The sequence below is a fragment of the Bactrocera neohumeralis genome, unplaced genomic scaffold (assembly GCF_024586455.1).
Source record: "Bactrocera neohumeralis isolate Rockhampton unplaced genomic scaffold, APGP_CSIRO_Bneo_wtdbg2-racon-allhic-juicebox.fasta_v2 cluster10, whole genome shotgun sequence".
Classification (NCBI taxonomy): Eukaryota; Metazoa; Arthropoda; class Insecta; order Diptera; family Tephritidae; genus Bactrocera; species Bactrocera neohumeralis.
The window spans coordinates 24,186,423-24,202,835 of NW_026089623.1; the positions used below are offsets into that span (position 1 = coordinate 24,186,423).

Genomic DNA, 16,413 nt, shown 5'->3' on the forward strand with positions numbered 1-16,413 from the left:
GACAGATCTCTTATATTCATCTTTCTTTAAGGTATTTCATTTGGTGTGCTTTATTATACAAAATTTGCTAAAAATTACGAAAACATACCTCAACCTTCACAGCTACTTCCATTTTTTGTAGCGTGCGTAACAATACTTTGAGATCAAATTTTTCGCAGCGTAAACCTGTTAAAAAAAATATTTTGATGACATTCGAAAGTACACTCAAATCCCACTAAACACTGTGTATAACTTGAAGGTATGTCTTTTGGAAGACCAAAAAATTGTTATATTTCAATCCGAAAACGCATACGAATGTAGCGTTCGTAACGCAGGATTTGCCCATATATCTCACTCATTGACCGATATTGTCGGTAAAATGTAAACATATGTATTATGGTCCATATTTTCGGTACCTATGGGCTTGAATAGTGTTGATTCAATTTGCGCGCGATTTTTTATTCCAAATTTTCGTTATATGGACGTAATATATTGCCCACTTTTCAGCGTCTGGTATAAATGGTTGGTTGGGTTATCTTGGTATTACGGATACATATACAATTTTTAATTTTCAGTGTTTTTATTATTTAAATAAAGTGGATTTCCACTTTAATTCTTTGAAATAATAAAACTACTAAACATAGAGTCACTCTATGCGTAAAAATACATACATTTTATAATAATTAGTGAAAATTGTATGGAAAAACTACGATTTTACACCATTTTCAGGAGGCTGGCCTGGAGCCCCCGTGGTCCTAGGGGGGGATGCACAAGGCATTATAAAATAGGCTAAAACCTTTCGAAGTTAAAGTTGAAGTAGGTGAAAAATATTCAAAATTTTTATGAACCATATAAAAAATATACCACTTTCATTTCGGTTGTTCAACCCTTTTGAGGAGGAAATTTAAGTATATCATATTCAACTGTAAGACCTAAATACAAACTGACGATTTGGACAAGGGCTATATGTACATAAGTATATACATAGATACACGAATTATCCAGCTACATTATGTAATGATTGTTGTTTCTAAAGTCTAAATCATGTAGACACATTTTGAATATGTATATTTTTAAAGTAATTTACAAAATTATATACCTCGCAAAGTTGTTAAACATATTTCACATTTATTAACAAAATAAATTTTGCGTTTCACTATTTTAAAAACTGTATTGATCAAATATATTTATGTATTTTTGTGAATGATGAAATTTACAACAAAATTCTTTTCATTCTTCGCCCCAGTCTACAGGTTATTAGATTTAAAAAGTTTACCAAAGTAATTAGAATGCAAATGGAAAAAAAACTTTCCCTATATTATATTTGAGCATTCTTATTTTTACGTAATAAGTTCACTATCTTTAGCTGTATGTGCGTAAACGTGTAAAAAGATAATCAAACATATTCTGTTTTTGTACTTGAAAGTATTTTTTTTTTCTATTTATATATAAAATTTGTTTGAATCTTTTTAAAATTATGATATTGGGAATATCTTCTTGTAATTTTTTACCTAGTGTGCAGGAAAAAAATCCCATTTAATAAAATAATGATAATGATTGTAGAAATGTATCTATATAGAAAGGTAAAACATGTTTTTATTACGACCAAATACTATGTCTGATTTGTATGGCAATATTTTCATCTCTGATTTTCGTAAATGCAGACGACATGAAAATACTAGTTTGACATTCAACTTTTTTAGATTCCTCATTCTAGTATCCACTTTCTTATTTCCAATATTCCAATTCTTCCACACAACGATTCCATTTTGGTACATATGAACAGTATAGAAATTTAAAAAGAAAACCATTTGAAATGAAATTCTAAGATCACAAAAATAAGTAGTACTTAAAATAAAAAAGTAAAAAAAACTAACATAGAAAACAATATTGGCTTTGGCAGCATAAGTATTTCTATTTCATTGGAAAGTTGAAGCACTGGAAAATAAGCGTTTTCGTTTACTATTACTAAGTCCGCCATTTTAGTTAAGGTTCTTTGACAGATTTAGTTCGTAAAATAGACTACAGAAGGGAGAAAATATATGTACTCAAGTTACCGTATGTAACGAATTTAAAGAAAGGCAGAGACCAGATAACGCACAAAACAGGCAAAAGCCAAAAAGGAAGTGCTGCCATTTGTATTTTAGATACCTATATGTTTCAAATTAATCATATGGTAATTGTTATTAGCATTAATATATACAAGACTATATATAACGTAGCAAGTTCTAAAAAATATATTCTCACCTGTTTAAGTTGCATATCATTACACGAGAATTACACCAGGCGGAGGTTTAAAAATTAAGATTGAGTAATAATTGCAATATAACATCTATTATGGTAAGGGTAAAGTGTACAACTTGTTTCTTTATGTATTCGGAATCCTTTCACTTATGAGTATATCACTTCAAATATTAATTGTAGCTGCTTTGAACAAAACTTTACAACGAATAAGAAAATGTTCGCTTTTCTTAAAGCATGGCTGTTACTCACATTTTTTTCTAGGCATTTGGCTTTCTATTGAAACAGTAAATTATTGTATTTTTCAACATTTGTGTTAATTTACATCTCCAATTAACCGTTATATTTATAAACAAGCCGTGTCATTTTCTTTGTTTTTGAACAAAATGAAACATTATCCCATATAGGGAAACGGTGCAGCGTATTGCATTACAGAAGCATGTACATTTCATCCAAAAGTTTTTATAGCTCATTTGTATTATTTTCTATATCGAAGTATATACAAAAATGTATTACTATTTACACCAAGCGTAAAATGTACAGAAATAATATTTTTTTATATGACTGCAACTTTTTTAGAATATATTTTTTGACTTCCTCCACGTTGGTTTACGTCTTCCAGCAGATATTAAGGAATTGCCACACCACCATTTATCAATGGCGCCGCCTTTCATGGGGTGTCACTATGAAGCGTTCTCGTTAATAATTTTTCCCACAATTTGTTTGCTTACAAATCTTGTTACTTTTTTATTTATTCATAAACCTAGCACTTGATCTTTAAATATTTGTCATTTTAGTAGGATAATTGTTTATATAAAGACAGTACACTGTCGTTTTTCTGTGAGCTATGCCCGATATTTGACATGCTCATAAACTTGTATCAACATTTTAGACACAAATGCAGGCAGAACCGACGTATTAACGAATGAATGGACGAGCATCACTTTGGTAAACGACAAGTCGTTTATACCATAATCATATCTTCTCACAATATATTATATTTATCCTCAATACAATAACAATCTTTCTGTAAATTTTACCATCAATGTTTAATTAATGCATTCGCACACGGTTTTATAAAAATATTCGTTCACTAAAATTTTCGACCACAATAACAACCGCCATTTGCATTCACCTTCCAAACGATTTTGGAAAATGAAAATTGTGTTGGAAGCATTTTTCCAATGCATGTTTCCTTACCTTGGAAAAACATGGTGATGCCATCTAATTCTTAAATGGAATTTCTGTAAGCAGTCTCTAGTCATATTGAATTTCTGTAAGCAGTCTCTAGTCACTATTTGTAACATTTTGAGGTAAAGTCTCAATATGTGACTAATTGCTCTTAACAATACAGTTTCTAGTCTTTAGACACAAAATATTATCTCAAATTTGTGACATGCAAGTTAGGAAAAGAAAAACTAGTATGCCGTCCTAGGATTTCGGGAATAAAATAGGTATGGGCAGATAGAGGAGGTTCTCGAGATCAAGAATAAATATAGTTATAGCTTTCCCTTATAGTTTTCCGCCGCTGCCGCCGACTTATGGTTTTTGAGATATTGTATTTAAAGTTAAGAAATTCGACTATTTAAAATGCGTGTTTCTCCGATTTATAATGAATTTTACATTTATATCCCATAACACTTTACTAATTCATTTCCACACTTTTGTTATTTGTTAAATAGTGCAAAAATAATTTTTATTCAATATTTAAGTTTTGTTCAATTCTTTTTGTTCACGGAATAACAAGAAAAGCTAATAATTTTACACTTATATTTTATGTCAACTAAGATTTCACTAATTCGCTTGTGCATATTTTTTCAACATTATATACTGTATAGTTTTATATCAATATTAAACTTATTGTTCAACTCTATTTATTTAACAATTGAATAAATCGATATATCCCGGTGTTGGATTGGCCAAGGTTATTTTTTGAAGAGCGGGCGAAGGCCGCCAACGCAAAAAGTGGTTCACCGCAGAAGAATTGAAGACGTCCAGGTGTTAGTCTGACCAGGGTTATTTTTTTAAAGCGCGGCTAAAGGCCGCCAACTCAAAAGTTCAACACGAAAATACCGAAAACGCCTGGGTATTGTTTTTTATTTTTATTTTTGGTCCAAGGCTGCCAATACACAAATCAATTACATGCGAAAAACTAATAAAGTGTTATTTATTTCCTGTGAGGGGATATTATTTGTTTTCTTTATTTCTTTCTGTTATTTTGTAAAATATGTACATAAAAGTGTACACGACACACATGTGCGCTCGATCGGTATGAAATCGTTTCGCCATACACGACATACAAATCCTTTTTGCATTCGTTCTTCAAATAGTGAATATGTTGACAAGCCAGCGGAAAATTTTTCGTCCGCGATCTTTCCTATTCGGGGACACGAGAACAATAAGATTTTGTGTGCACACAGCGCCATACATGACATACATGTGTGCACACCGATAGTATAAAATCAAACATTGGCTATGTTCGTAAATGCATCATGACTTGCAGCATAAGCAACAGTAGCGACACTGCAAGTTTGACGTTTGATACTTCTTATACAATTTTTGACAATTTGCAGATACATTTGTTTGCATTTTTGAACGCGTATAACACTAAAATGGAAATTTTGCTGAATCTAACACTAGACGAAATTTGTGAACAAAGAAATGATAGATTTTCTTTAAATTTAAGAAAAAGAAGGGTATTGAGTCAAAAAAAAAATTTGTAGGTACAAATGTTTGTCTTTTAAAGACAAAGTATTTATAGAACAAACTTTCGGGATTTTTAAGAAACAGTTTAAAATTTTAAATTATATTGAAGCTTCGAGCATTAAAGCCACATCTAATGTAATACTCGCTTGTGCTATCTTACACAATTTTATCATAAATAAGAGAGGTTATTCTGAACATTTTAACGATGCAATAGCACATGCCGATATGGAAACCAACAATGAAATCGAAGGAATTCAAGATGCCACCGTTTATTCAGATAATATCAATGGAATCGATGGAAAAAACTATTTTACCACTATGTTTTCATCATAAAAAATTTACTTTACCTCACCTTCCTTTATTTGAATAATTTTTTTATTACTTTTTCTGACGAACTTCATTTTAATTTTTATTGTTTTCATTTACATTTTAAACTTCGGTCACAACTTTCTTCCACAATACATTTTTTTTCCTTCTACCCGATTTCAACTCGTCCTCCATATTCTACCGTACTCTCAGCAATAACTGTGGCTCCGCATTACTGAGATTTTCACTAAAAATTTTAAAATAATAATTTATACAATTACTATTAAGATAATTTAACTAAATTTCAATACAAAAATTAAAATAAAACAGTTTTGCACTTACTTTTCGTTAGACATCGTAGTTAAATGCAGTAAACAATTTTTTGATAGAAATTATGAGTGACAGCTGATAGAAGTGTTGTCTTTTTGAACGCTTGATTATTGCAGTGCTGCAATATTGGCATTTCTGAACGTTCTGTTTGTTATGCAATCGTCATGATGCGCATCATGATGCATTTACGAACATAGCCATTTTCGCGAACTTCGATTAGTATGCGCACAAGCCCATACACGAGTAAATCGCAATCGCACACATACCGATGGAACGCACATGTGTGTCGTTTATGGCCACTTTAAGGAAACGATTATTTGTTAGAATGCAACTCTTCAATTTTTAATAAGTTACTATTCACAACATAGTCTCTAGTCTTTAGTTATAAAATATTGTCCCAAATTTGTCATCGATAGTTAGCAGGTCAAAAACTAAAAAGTACTCCTTTTTGCCATTTTGAATATACTGACAAGTCACTTATAGAGATAATCATAGATATTAATCAATTGCCGTTTTTAATATTTTGTAAGCAACTCAAACACGAAAAAAGTAAAGATTAAATCAATTTCACATAAATTTCATAAATATTGTGAAACAAAGGTAACATACATTTTCATTTTTAATAACAATCATGCTTTTTGGGTATGTAATAGACGATTTTATATTTGTTTTCGACATATTTATTTTCATTAAAGTTTTTGTACATCTCTAAATAGCGAAATGTAACAGCCGATTAGACCTGTTCGATATTGTGACTGTCACGCAAAGAATTCTCGTCTCAAGTCACAAAAATTGCCTCAAATTTCAAATCTCAATTTTAGAGACATGCGACTGTATCCCAGTACAGAATTGCGGTAATACGGGGACTCGACAGGCAAAAATTTATTGTATACTAACTGTATTGCTGTATGTTTTGCCTGTGGAGATCCATATTGCCTATGGAATACAATATATGGCATACTAAGCTGTACAATTATGCGTACTAAATTGTACGCTATATATTGCAAGCAATGAACTGTCACTTCAGCAGTTTGACAGATCAGTCTTCATTTCCATGAAAATTTCGAAAAGGCAACACATCCCACTTGCACATATACCGACAGCAGTTTCATTTCCGTAATATTAAATTTAGGAGAGTGAGTAATAAGACAAATGTGTTAAATTATAAAAAATTTAATACATTTTTCCATAATATTAATATTTAGTTTAATATTGCTAATTTGCAGAAAAATTATACAAAATGAATTGGCGAATGAGCGAAGTCTTAGATTTAATTAACTTATACAAGCATAAATCAAAATATCACTGCTCTTATATCATTTATTATTTTAATTGGTATATAAAATTTATGCTACAAATACTTAAGTCAGTAAATATGAAATCTTTTTTTTCAAGAAATACATTTGTAGAAAAAAGTATATTTCTTCTTTTGTTATTTTCCATATAATTTTTTTTTTCATCGACGGTTTTTCGCAGATGATTATGTTATGAAAATAAATACCCACATACAGATTTGACAACGACAATTGCAATAGATTTGACAGTTAGTATGCAATACATTTTTGCCTGTCGAGATTCACATATAATTTTGATCGCTTAAAGTGGCTATACATGACACACATGTGCGTTCGATCTGTATGAAATCGTTTCGCCAGACATGACTTATAAATCCTTTTTGCGGTCGTTCTTCAAATAGTGAATATGTGCGACAAGCAAGCGGAAAGTTGTTCCTCCGCCATATTTCCTATTCGGGGACACGAAAAATGAGATTTTATGTGCACACAGCGTCATACACGACATACATGTGTGCACACCGATCGTAAAAAATCAAACATTTTCGCGAACATGGATTGGTATGCGCACAAGGCCATACACGAGTAAATCGCAATCGCACATATACCGATCGAACGAACATATGTGTCGTGTATGGCCACTTTTACTTGCCAATTCATCCCTTACTGAGCGGTCACACGTTATAGTAACGGTTACAAATACTCAATACATTCGAATATTTTTGCTACGCCAATCTTAGGCTAATTAGAACTTTTGCTCCGATTTGCGTTAAACATTTGTTTTGGCAGAAAAGTTGGATGTACGCTTTTGTATGAGTTTTTCAGGCTCACATAAAAAAATTTCAATGCTAAGCCGATCTAAATGTTGTGCAACTCTCTTTTCTTTACGTCTTTACGTTTTGCCAAGCAACAGTCGTCATTTTTATTAAAGATTGCGGAGTTGTGGCATACCCGCCAATAAAGTTTTGACATATGCACTCACACAAACATAAACATGTCTGTAAACCAGGAATAATGGGATGCCCAACTTATTCCAGTGTGAGAGCGCGTCAAAATTAGCGTTTTTTATAACATTTTCCATTATGGCCAGATTGAACAAAATAACAATTTTTGGGCATTTATCAACCCAATACCCAACACTTAGTACGAATAAAAATTACTAAATAGTGGTTATTTATTATATGGAGAAACTATTTAAATCTTTTTAAAAAATATTATAACAACTGACTTTTGTCCTTTCAATACCCAATAATAGGATTTAAGCTTGTTAGCTCTCAATCATTACATGTTTTTAATAATTTTCCATTGAAAATAAAACTGTGATGCTTCAAATTACAAAACGTTTCATCAGATACCTTTAAATTTCACAAATTTATTTAATTTTCATTGTTTTACATTTTTTATAAGAGGTCTTGAACGATGCAACAAATCCCTCCGTTTACATATTTTTTTGGTAAGATTTCAATCTGGCCATCGCTCGTTTCCAATTGCTAAACGTCAAAACCTCCCCAATCCAGTCAACTGTCAAAGTTTAGGTGGTTTTGACGTTTAGCAATTGTTCTCTCACTTCCAGTGAGAGAGGAGTTGGGCATCCCATTATTCCTGCTGTAAACACTGCATACTTCTTGCTCCCATTTTATTCCAGAGAGTTTCCAAAATTATTGTTAAGGGGCGTGTCAGCCGTACAATATTTATTGTGATATTTGGATCGTGAACCATATTGATGACTGCTATCCGAAATACTGTCAAAATGTCGAAAGAAAACTGAAGAAAAGCTTCCATGGTTACTAAAAATTTGCAGGAATTCATTGGATCTTAGAATATGCCAAAATATATATATAATTATAATAAAAGTTACACCATTTCTCATTATCTTCAATACTTTTACCGTTATATCTTAAATTTACATATAATGTCGTGGATCGCGCGATCAATATTGAATGTTTAAAAGGGGCCTTACACGACACACATGTGCGTTCGATCTGTATGAAATTGTTTCGCCATACACGACATACAAATCCATTTTGCGTTCGTTCTTCACACAGTGAATATGTGCCACAGGCAAGCGGAAAATTGTTCGTCCCCGATCTTTCTTATTCGGCGACAAGAGAGAAATGAGATTTTGTGTGCACACAGCGCCATACACGACATGCATGTGTGTACACTAATCGTAAAAAATCAAACATTTTCGCGAACATGGATTGCTATGCGCACAAACCCATACACGAATAAACCGCAATCGCACCCATACCGGTCGAACGCACATGTGTGTGGTGTATAGGCACTTTAACACACGACCCCGATTCCGCTATCCGGCTTTTAAAATATTCAAATATTTTCTGATATGGATTGTAATAATCAATATTGTATGCTACACTTTCAAAAAATTATCGGAATCGGTAGGCTGTTTAGGTGGAACCTTTCTACTTCCTTATCGCCGACGGCACCTAAATATTCCGGAAAGAAACTTAAATTTAAGTGGAGAAAGTGGACTTAAAGGGACATGCGACAGCCAATTTTACGACAGTGCTCGAGAAATTCTACTACAAGTTTTTCTTAGATTTCTCCTTTTCTGTTTCCTAAACTTTCAGAAACAATTATTTTAAATCATAAAATAAAAATTCAAAAAATTAAACTTTAAGTAGATTTTTCCCCACATAATAGCGAATCAAATTTTATTCTGCCGTACCGTTTTGTTCAATCAGCTGCTTCCCCTCCTTCTTTGGTTTGCCTTTGATTACGGCATTGCCAACTAGGAAAAAGGCAACTAAGGCTTTAAGGAAAAAGACTGAACATATCCATTGACAGGTGTTCCCTACTATTTTTTGGCAGAGGTATTGGCTTTGAAAATAGTTTGGGATGTAAACTAGAGAATAAAATTTTGAGAACGCCTGCAAAAAAAAAAAAACAAGAAAAAACGTTAACGTCGGCTGCACCGAAGCTGATATACCCTTCACAGGTGCATTTCTTTTAGTAACTACATATGTGTTCAGTTTATATGGAAGCTATATGCTATGGTAATCCGATCTGAATAATTTTTGCGGAGACTATATTATTACCTTAAGCAGTAATCCATGTCAAATTTCGTGAAGATACCACGTCAAATGCGAAAGTTTTCCATACAAGCCCTTGATTCCGATAGTTCGGTTTGTAGGTCAGCTTTCTTCGGAGATTACATTGTTGCCTTAGAAAATAATCTATACGAAATTTCGTGAATATATCTTGTCAAATGCAAAAGTTTACGATACAAGAACTTTTTTCCGATCGTTCAGTTTGTATGGCAGCTATATGCTATAGTTAACCGATCTGAGCAATTTATTCGGAGATTACATGGTTGCCTTAGAAAATAATCTATCCCAAATTTCGTGAATACATCTTGTCAAATGTAAAAGTTTAAGACAAGAACTTTTTTCCGATCATTCAGTTTGTATGGCAGCTATATGCTATAGTTAACCGATCTGAACCATTTCTTCGGAGATTAGATTGTTGCTTTAGAAAAGAATCTGTACCAAATTTCGTGAATATATCTTGTCAAATGCAAAAGTTTTATAAACAAGAACTTCTTTTTTTCATTCAGTTTGTATGGCAGCTATATGCTATAGTAAGCCGATCTGAACAAATTCTTTGGAGATTTCATTGTTGCTTTAGAAAATAATCTATTCCAAATTTCGTGAATATACCTTGTCAAATGCAAAAGTTTTCTATACAAGAACTTTTTTCCGATCGTTCAGTTTGTTTGCAGCTATATGCTCTAGTTAACCGATCTGAACAATTTCTTCGGAGATTAGATTGTTGCTTTAGAAAATAATCTCTACCAAATTTCGTGAAGATACATTGTCAAATGTGAAGGTTTTCCATACAAGCATTCGATTCCGATCGTTCAGTTTGTATGACAGCTATTTGTTATAGTTGTCCGATATCGGCCGTTCCGACAAATGAGCAGTTTTTAGAAGAGAAAATGACGTTTGCAAAATTTCAAAACGATATCTTAAAAACTGAGGGATTAGTTCATATACATATATACAGACAGACGGACGAACGGACGGACGGACAGACAGACAGACAGACGGACATGGCTAAATCGACTCAGTTCAATATACTAATCATTTATATATATACTTTGTAGGGTCTCCGACGCTTCCTTCTGGGTGTTACAAACTTCGTGACAAACTTAATATACCCTGTTCAGGGTATAAAAATGGTCCATGGCTGCTGGACCAACAAAAAATTGAGAGAATGCCGACTGATCTAACGAAGGCGCATACTTACCATCAACAAAAAATCTAAAAATGGGAACGTTAAAGCGCAAGCGTTATATAGTGAGGTCACTAAGATTGTTCAGAAAGACAGTTCTGGAGTTAAGCCAGCAGGCGAGCAGCCGGATGAAAGTTCAGAGCGTCGTATGTGGGCATCCCTAATTGGACACAAACGAAAGGTACATAAGGAAAATCGTCAAAGGAGAATAACTAATAGAATTAAAAAAGTAAGCAGAAAAGAGTGCCTAAACGTTCGGGAGCGTTCTAGAGGGGATGATTCGAGAGATGGCTGTAATAATGCCAAAAACACAACAACGTCACTATAATGTGCAATTTGTGGCGCATTAAAACAATGCGGGATTCAAAACATAGGCCTAACAAATGTTAAAAATATGCAGAAAACAAAAAGCAGCACTTAAATAGCCCTTATATGCTTGCGTTCTCAAGACGCTATGGCTTCCTTTAAATTTGAGCGAACTAAACATCGGGTGTGTAAACTGACGTTGCGCAACACGAAAAGCTCCGTCGGTATCGGGAAGGATCTCTCCGAGCCGTTCGATACCAAACGAGGTTGAGGACAAGGCGACTCCCTATCGTGCGATTTCTTCAACCTGCTTCTGGAGAAAATAGTTCGAGCTGCAGAACTAAATAGAGAAGGTACCATCTTCAATAAGAGTGTACAGCTGTTGGCGTATGCCGATGATATTGATATCATCGGCCTCAACACCCGCGCGGTTAGTTCTGCTTTCTCAAGGCTGGACAAGGAAGCACAGAAAATGGGTCTGGCAGTGAACAAGGGCAAGACGAAATATCTCCTGTCATCAAACAAACAGTCGTCGCACTCGCGAATTGGCTCTCACGTCACTGTTGACCGTCACAACTTTGAAGTTGTAGATAATTTCGTCTATTTAGGAACCAGTATTAACACTACGAACAATGTCAGCCTGGAAATCCAACGCAGGATTGCTCTTGCCAACAGGTGCTACTTCGGACTGAGTAGGCAATTGAAAAGTAAAGTCCTCTCTCGACGAACAAAAGGCAAACTCTATAAGTCGCTCATAATTCCCGTCCTGCTATATGGTGCAGAGGCTTGGACGATGACAGCAACCGATGAGTCGACGTTACGAGTTTTCGAGAGAAAAGTTCTGCGAAAGATTTATGGTCCTTTGCGCATTGGCCACGGCGAATATCGCATTCGATGGAACAATGAGCTGTACGAGATATACGACGACATTAAAATAGTTCAGCGAATTAGAAGACAGCGGTTATACTGGCTAGGTCATGTTGTCCGGATGGATGAAAACACTCCAGCTCTGAAAGTATTCGACGCAGTACTCGCCGGGGGAAGCAGAGGAAGAGGAAGACCTCCACTCCGTTGGAAGGACCAAGTGGATAAGGACCTAGCTTCGCTTGGAGTATCCAATTGGCGCCACGTAGAGAAAAGAAGAAACGACTGGCGCGCTGTTGTTAACTCGGCTGTAATCGCGTAAGCGGTGTCTACGCCAATTAAGAAGAACAAGAAGAAACACCGGGTGCTCGATCTGTCGCCTCCGGGAGTACTTTCCTGTTCCCCGCTGTTATAGATGTTTCCATCTAGGCCACATGTTGCAGTCCGATCTGCAGGTCTTCTCTTTGCACACATTGTGGAAGCGCGGGACATGTATCAAAAGTATGGATTAATACACCGAGTTGCATGCTCTGAAAAGGCGAACACTCAGTTCTGAGCTCGACTTACCCTAAATACATGGAATTGAAAAATGGGAATAATGAATATTCCCAACGTTCGGAAAGTATTTGGATTACAGATAAAAGTGGCAAAGCAGCAATATGGTCCAGCAACGGAGAAACATTCATATCTTGCTGCAGAGAAGCAAAAATATAAAAGTTTTACATGAACGCAAATAGAATTATTTTTGGAAAACAGATGCAAATCGCCGGTAATAATAGCAGGTACCTTTAACGAATGGTCGACTGCCTGGGGTAATAGAAGTTCAAACCATCGTGGGCACCTAGTTCTGGAATTCCTGAGCCAAATCAACCTCACAGTAATTAATGGTGGCACGGAAAATACTTATTAAAAAGGAAATAAAATAGATCTTAGCAGACAGATTAAGCGGGAGGTGTCAGAAATGTTTACAAATAGTGACCATATGGCTATCATTGCAAAAGTTTTGTTCTCCCGAGAACAGAAACCAGTATGGAGTGCAGCAAAAGCACCAGGCAAAGGCAGCGTCCACTTAATATCCGCATTGTGAAAAAAACTGGTGGCAGCATGCGACGCTACAATGTGAAGGACGTAATATCACAATAAGCGAAGGTCTATATACTGGTGGAATGAAGAAATTGTCCCGCTAAGAAAACTCTGTCACTCAGCCCGACGTCGCCTTCAACCCAATCGCAGTGGCAAAAATGAAAACCGTGTCAAAGAAGCCTGTAAAAGTCATAAGCAGCTTCTAAAGTCAGCTATCACTAACAGAAAAAGAAGCTGTTCTGAAAAGATCTGTGAAGAAGCGAATTTCTAGCGCTGAACGATGAATCACCCCCGCTGTTTACAGTAGAAGAACAATTGGCCATAGCTCAAAAAGCGCCAGGAATCGATGGCATATCAAACAGAGCTCTACAGGTAGCCATAATTTCACAGCCCACTCTTTTCGCTTTTCTTTAACGCATGGTTAAAAGAAGGGTGTCCCCTGATCCCAGGAAAGTCTCGCCCCTTATTTTAATCCCAAAACTGGAAAAACCAGCAGATGAACCTTCATCGTATCGACCTCTGTGCATGTTCGACACAATGGGCAAAGTGTACGAAAGCATAATAAGAAACTGCTTGGAGTTTGCAACTCAGAAAGCCGGCGGATTATCAAAAAGACAATACGGCTTCAGAAAACAGAGTTTCACTATCGATGCGCTGAAAGAAGTTGTCGACACTGCAAAATGTGCAGAAAGTGGCAAAAGACGGAAAGGTGGTACAAAAAAATATTGTGTTCTGATTACCTTGTAAAGAATACAATAAACTCTGCAAAATTGACAAACATATTTGAAGCTCTATATAAAATACTCCTCCTTGGCACCTCATAAATATCGTTATGAGTTATTTTGAGAATAAAGGTTGATCTACAACAACAACGAAGGCACCAAGAGCTTCCCTATTTCAAGTGGAGTACCACAAAGTTCAGTATTAGGCCCTCTCGTGAATGATGGGGTGCTAGAATTCAACAACCAAAAAAACGTTAAGCTAATTGCATACGCGGGCGACCTTGAATTTGGCATTCACTTCAAACAAAGCAAATAATATTTATATTGCCTTATTAAGAATGATGGCAAATAGAGTGTGTGGTCTCCAGCCGTCGACTTCGTCGTCGCGTCAGTCCTTCCACACATTGACTCAGGAATATGCATCTCTACTCAGGAATATGCATCTCTATCTCAGGAATATGCAATCTCTGCATTGACTCTTTGATAAAACGTGAACAATAAGTGGCCATATTTACATACAAAGTTGTGTGTAGACAAATTTACGAACATTATGCGTATGGTTCTTTCAAATTTGTTTATATGTACACATAACTACATACTTGAATATGAGCGATGGCTTGGTCTTTCTACATAATATCAAAACTTTTAATGCCCAGCAAATAAATATATAATTTATAATAATTAAATATTTAGGTAATAATACAAACATGATTTTATTGCATATGTCAAAAGATTTTACATGTATATGCCAGGGATAAAGGGATGTTCAATTTATTCCAGTTTGAGAGCGCCTAAAAATAGGCGTTTTTTATAACATTTTCCATTGTGGCTAGATCGAACAAAATAACAATATACATATATAGTGCTATATCACCATTAAAAGATTTATTTACATACAAAATTTAAAACAACGAAACGATAATAACTCATTAATATATGCATACATACGAAAAAACAAAAGGATAATAATTCATGTAACAAAATAAATAAAAATATCACAGATAAAATATTTACATATGTACAAATGCCTACATTGAAGTCACAAATTCAAATTTTACTTAAAAGAAGTACTCTCTAATTTTAGTGCTTCTTTTTTCTTAAAAAGTAGTTAACTACCCACTTTCGATTGTAAGTTTAAGTTCGCTTATTGTAACCATTAAAAAATGAAAGCTTAAAACCTATAGGTGTGAAATAGGGGATGTTCGAGTCTCAATCACTGCGGCAATATTGCAAAGCATCACGTTCGATGCAAAAATGTGGCAACTTTTGCAAATGTCAAGCGTTCGAGCAACTCAAATTTTGACATTTCTTGCGCGCAAAAGTGACAAAATCGGCATCAGCGAAATTCATGATGAAAAATATGAGGTAAGTGAAATCGCTCTTTATTTTTGTTAATAATTAATTATTATTATTAATTATGTATACTAATGAATAATATTATACTATTTTTTATTTTAAATATCAATTCCAGCCCGGAGCTAAGTCGCAATTTCACCAAGCAACAACTCGACAAATCGACATCAGCGAAATTCATCATGGAAGATATGAGGTAAGCGAAATCGCTCTTTATTTTTGTTAATAATTAATTATTATTATTAATTATGTATACTAATGAATAATATTATACTATTTTTTATATTAAATATCAATTCCAGCCCGAAGCTAAGCCACAATTTCACCAAGCTCCTAGTGAGAAGCCGGCTCGAAATGGAGCACGAATTTTCTGCGGGGAAACGTAAAAAGTCAGTTTTATGGGCAAAAGTGGTCAACAAAATGAGTATGGTTAATGCGGATGTTCCAAAATCGAAGGACCTAATGCAAAGAAAGTTTTTGAATTTATTTGCGACATACAAACGTATAAAGAGGCGAAATGAGCAGACTGGGAGAGAGGCAACAAGCTGGGAGTTTTTTGAAGAGTTCGACGATGTGTACGGTAGGCGGCATTCCATTCAACCGCCAGCCAAAAACCTTCAAGGCTCCTTAATGGATAGCGCTGAAGTGTGTGAAGGGAGTGGAGACGATAATACTGACTACTCTTCCGAAAGTCAACTCGTAAACGAACGACGAAAGCGTCCAAAGACTGCCGCCAACGAAGCATTGGAATTTTTAAAGAATGAGGCTCTAAAAGAACAAACACGTCATGAAGAAGTGCTACAATTCGAAAAAGAAAAATTGAATTTTGAAAAAGAAAAAATAAACGTAATGATGAAGTTGCGGGAAACTTTAGAAAAGTTAACCGAAAAGTAAAAAAAAAAAAAATTTGAAAAATGTAAACTTGATCTCTTTTTATAATTTTTTATTACTGTTGTGACCTGAATGAAATAAAATAT

At 34.6% G+C, this 16,413-nt stretch overlaps 2 protein-coding genes across 5 annotated transcripts in view; one reads left to right on the plus strand and one right to left on the minus strand.

Annotated features, from left to right (window-relative positions):
• LOC126765184 (uncharacterized) overlaps positions 1-3,374 on the minus strand; it is a 70,552-nt gene extending 67,178 nt beyond the window's left edge. For 3 of the 4 annotated variants that reach the window (XR_007668293.1, XM_050482763.1, XM_050482762.1), the window contains exon 1: positions 2,227-3,370. Coding sequence is in view for 3 of the 4 variants with exons in the window: in XM_050482763.1 (XP_050338720.1) it covers positions 2,227-2,241 (15 nt within the window). In the remaining variant the exon portion in view is untranslated. Of the gene's footprint in view, positions 1-2,226 lie in introns of all 4 variants that reach the window. The other variant, XM_050482764.1, reaches the window with a different exon arrangement.
• A 2,687-nt stretch (positions 3,375-6,061) lies between these two features.
• Positions 6,062-16,410, plus strand: LOC126765339 (uncharacterized). The gene is made up of 4 exons (XM_050483062.1): positions 6,062-6,162; positions 10,981-15,448; positions 15,555-15,632; positions 15,739-16,410. The coding sequence occupies exons 2-4, from the start codon at positions 15,432-15,434 to the stop codon at positions 16,328-16,330; spliced, it is 687 nt and encodes a 228-aa protein (XP_050339019.1). The 5' UTR covers positions 6,062-6,162; positions 10,981-15,431; the 3' UTR covers positions 16,331-16,410.
• Positions 16,411-16,413: the final 3 nt, after the last annotated feature.

Excerpts from the sequence above, each read along its gene's own strand:
- LOC126765339 (XM_050483062.1), top strand. Across the intron at positions 15,633-15,738 it reads TTCATCATGGAAGATATGAG|CCCGAAGCTAAGCCACAATT; the intron begins GTAAGCGAAATC and ends TATCAATTCCAG.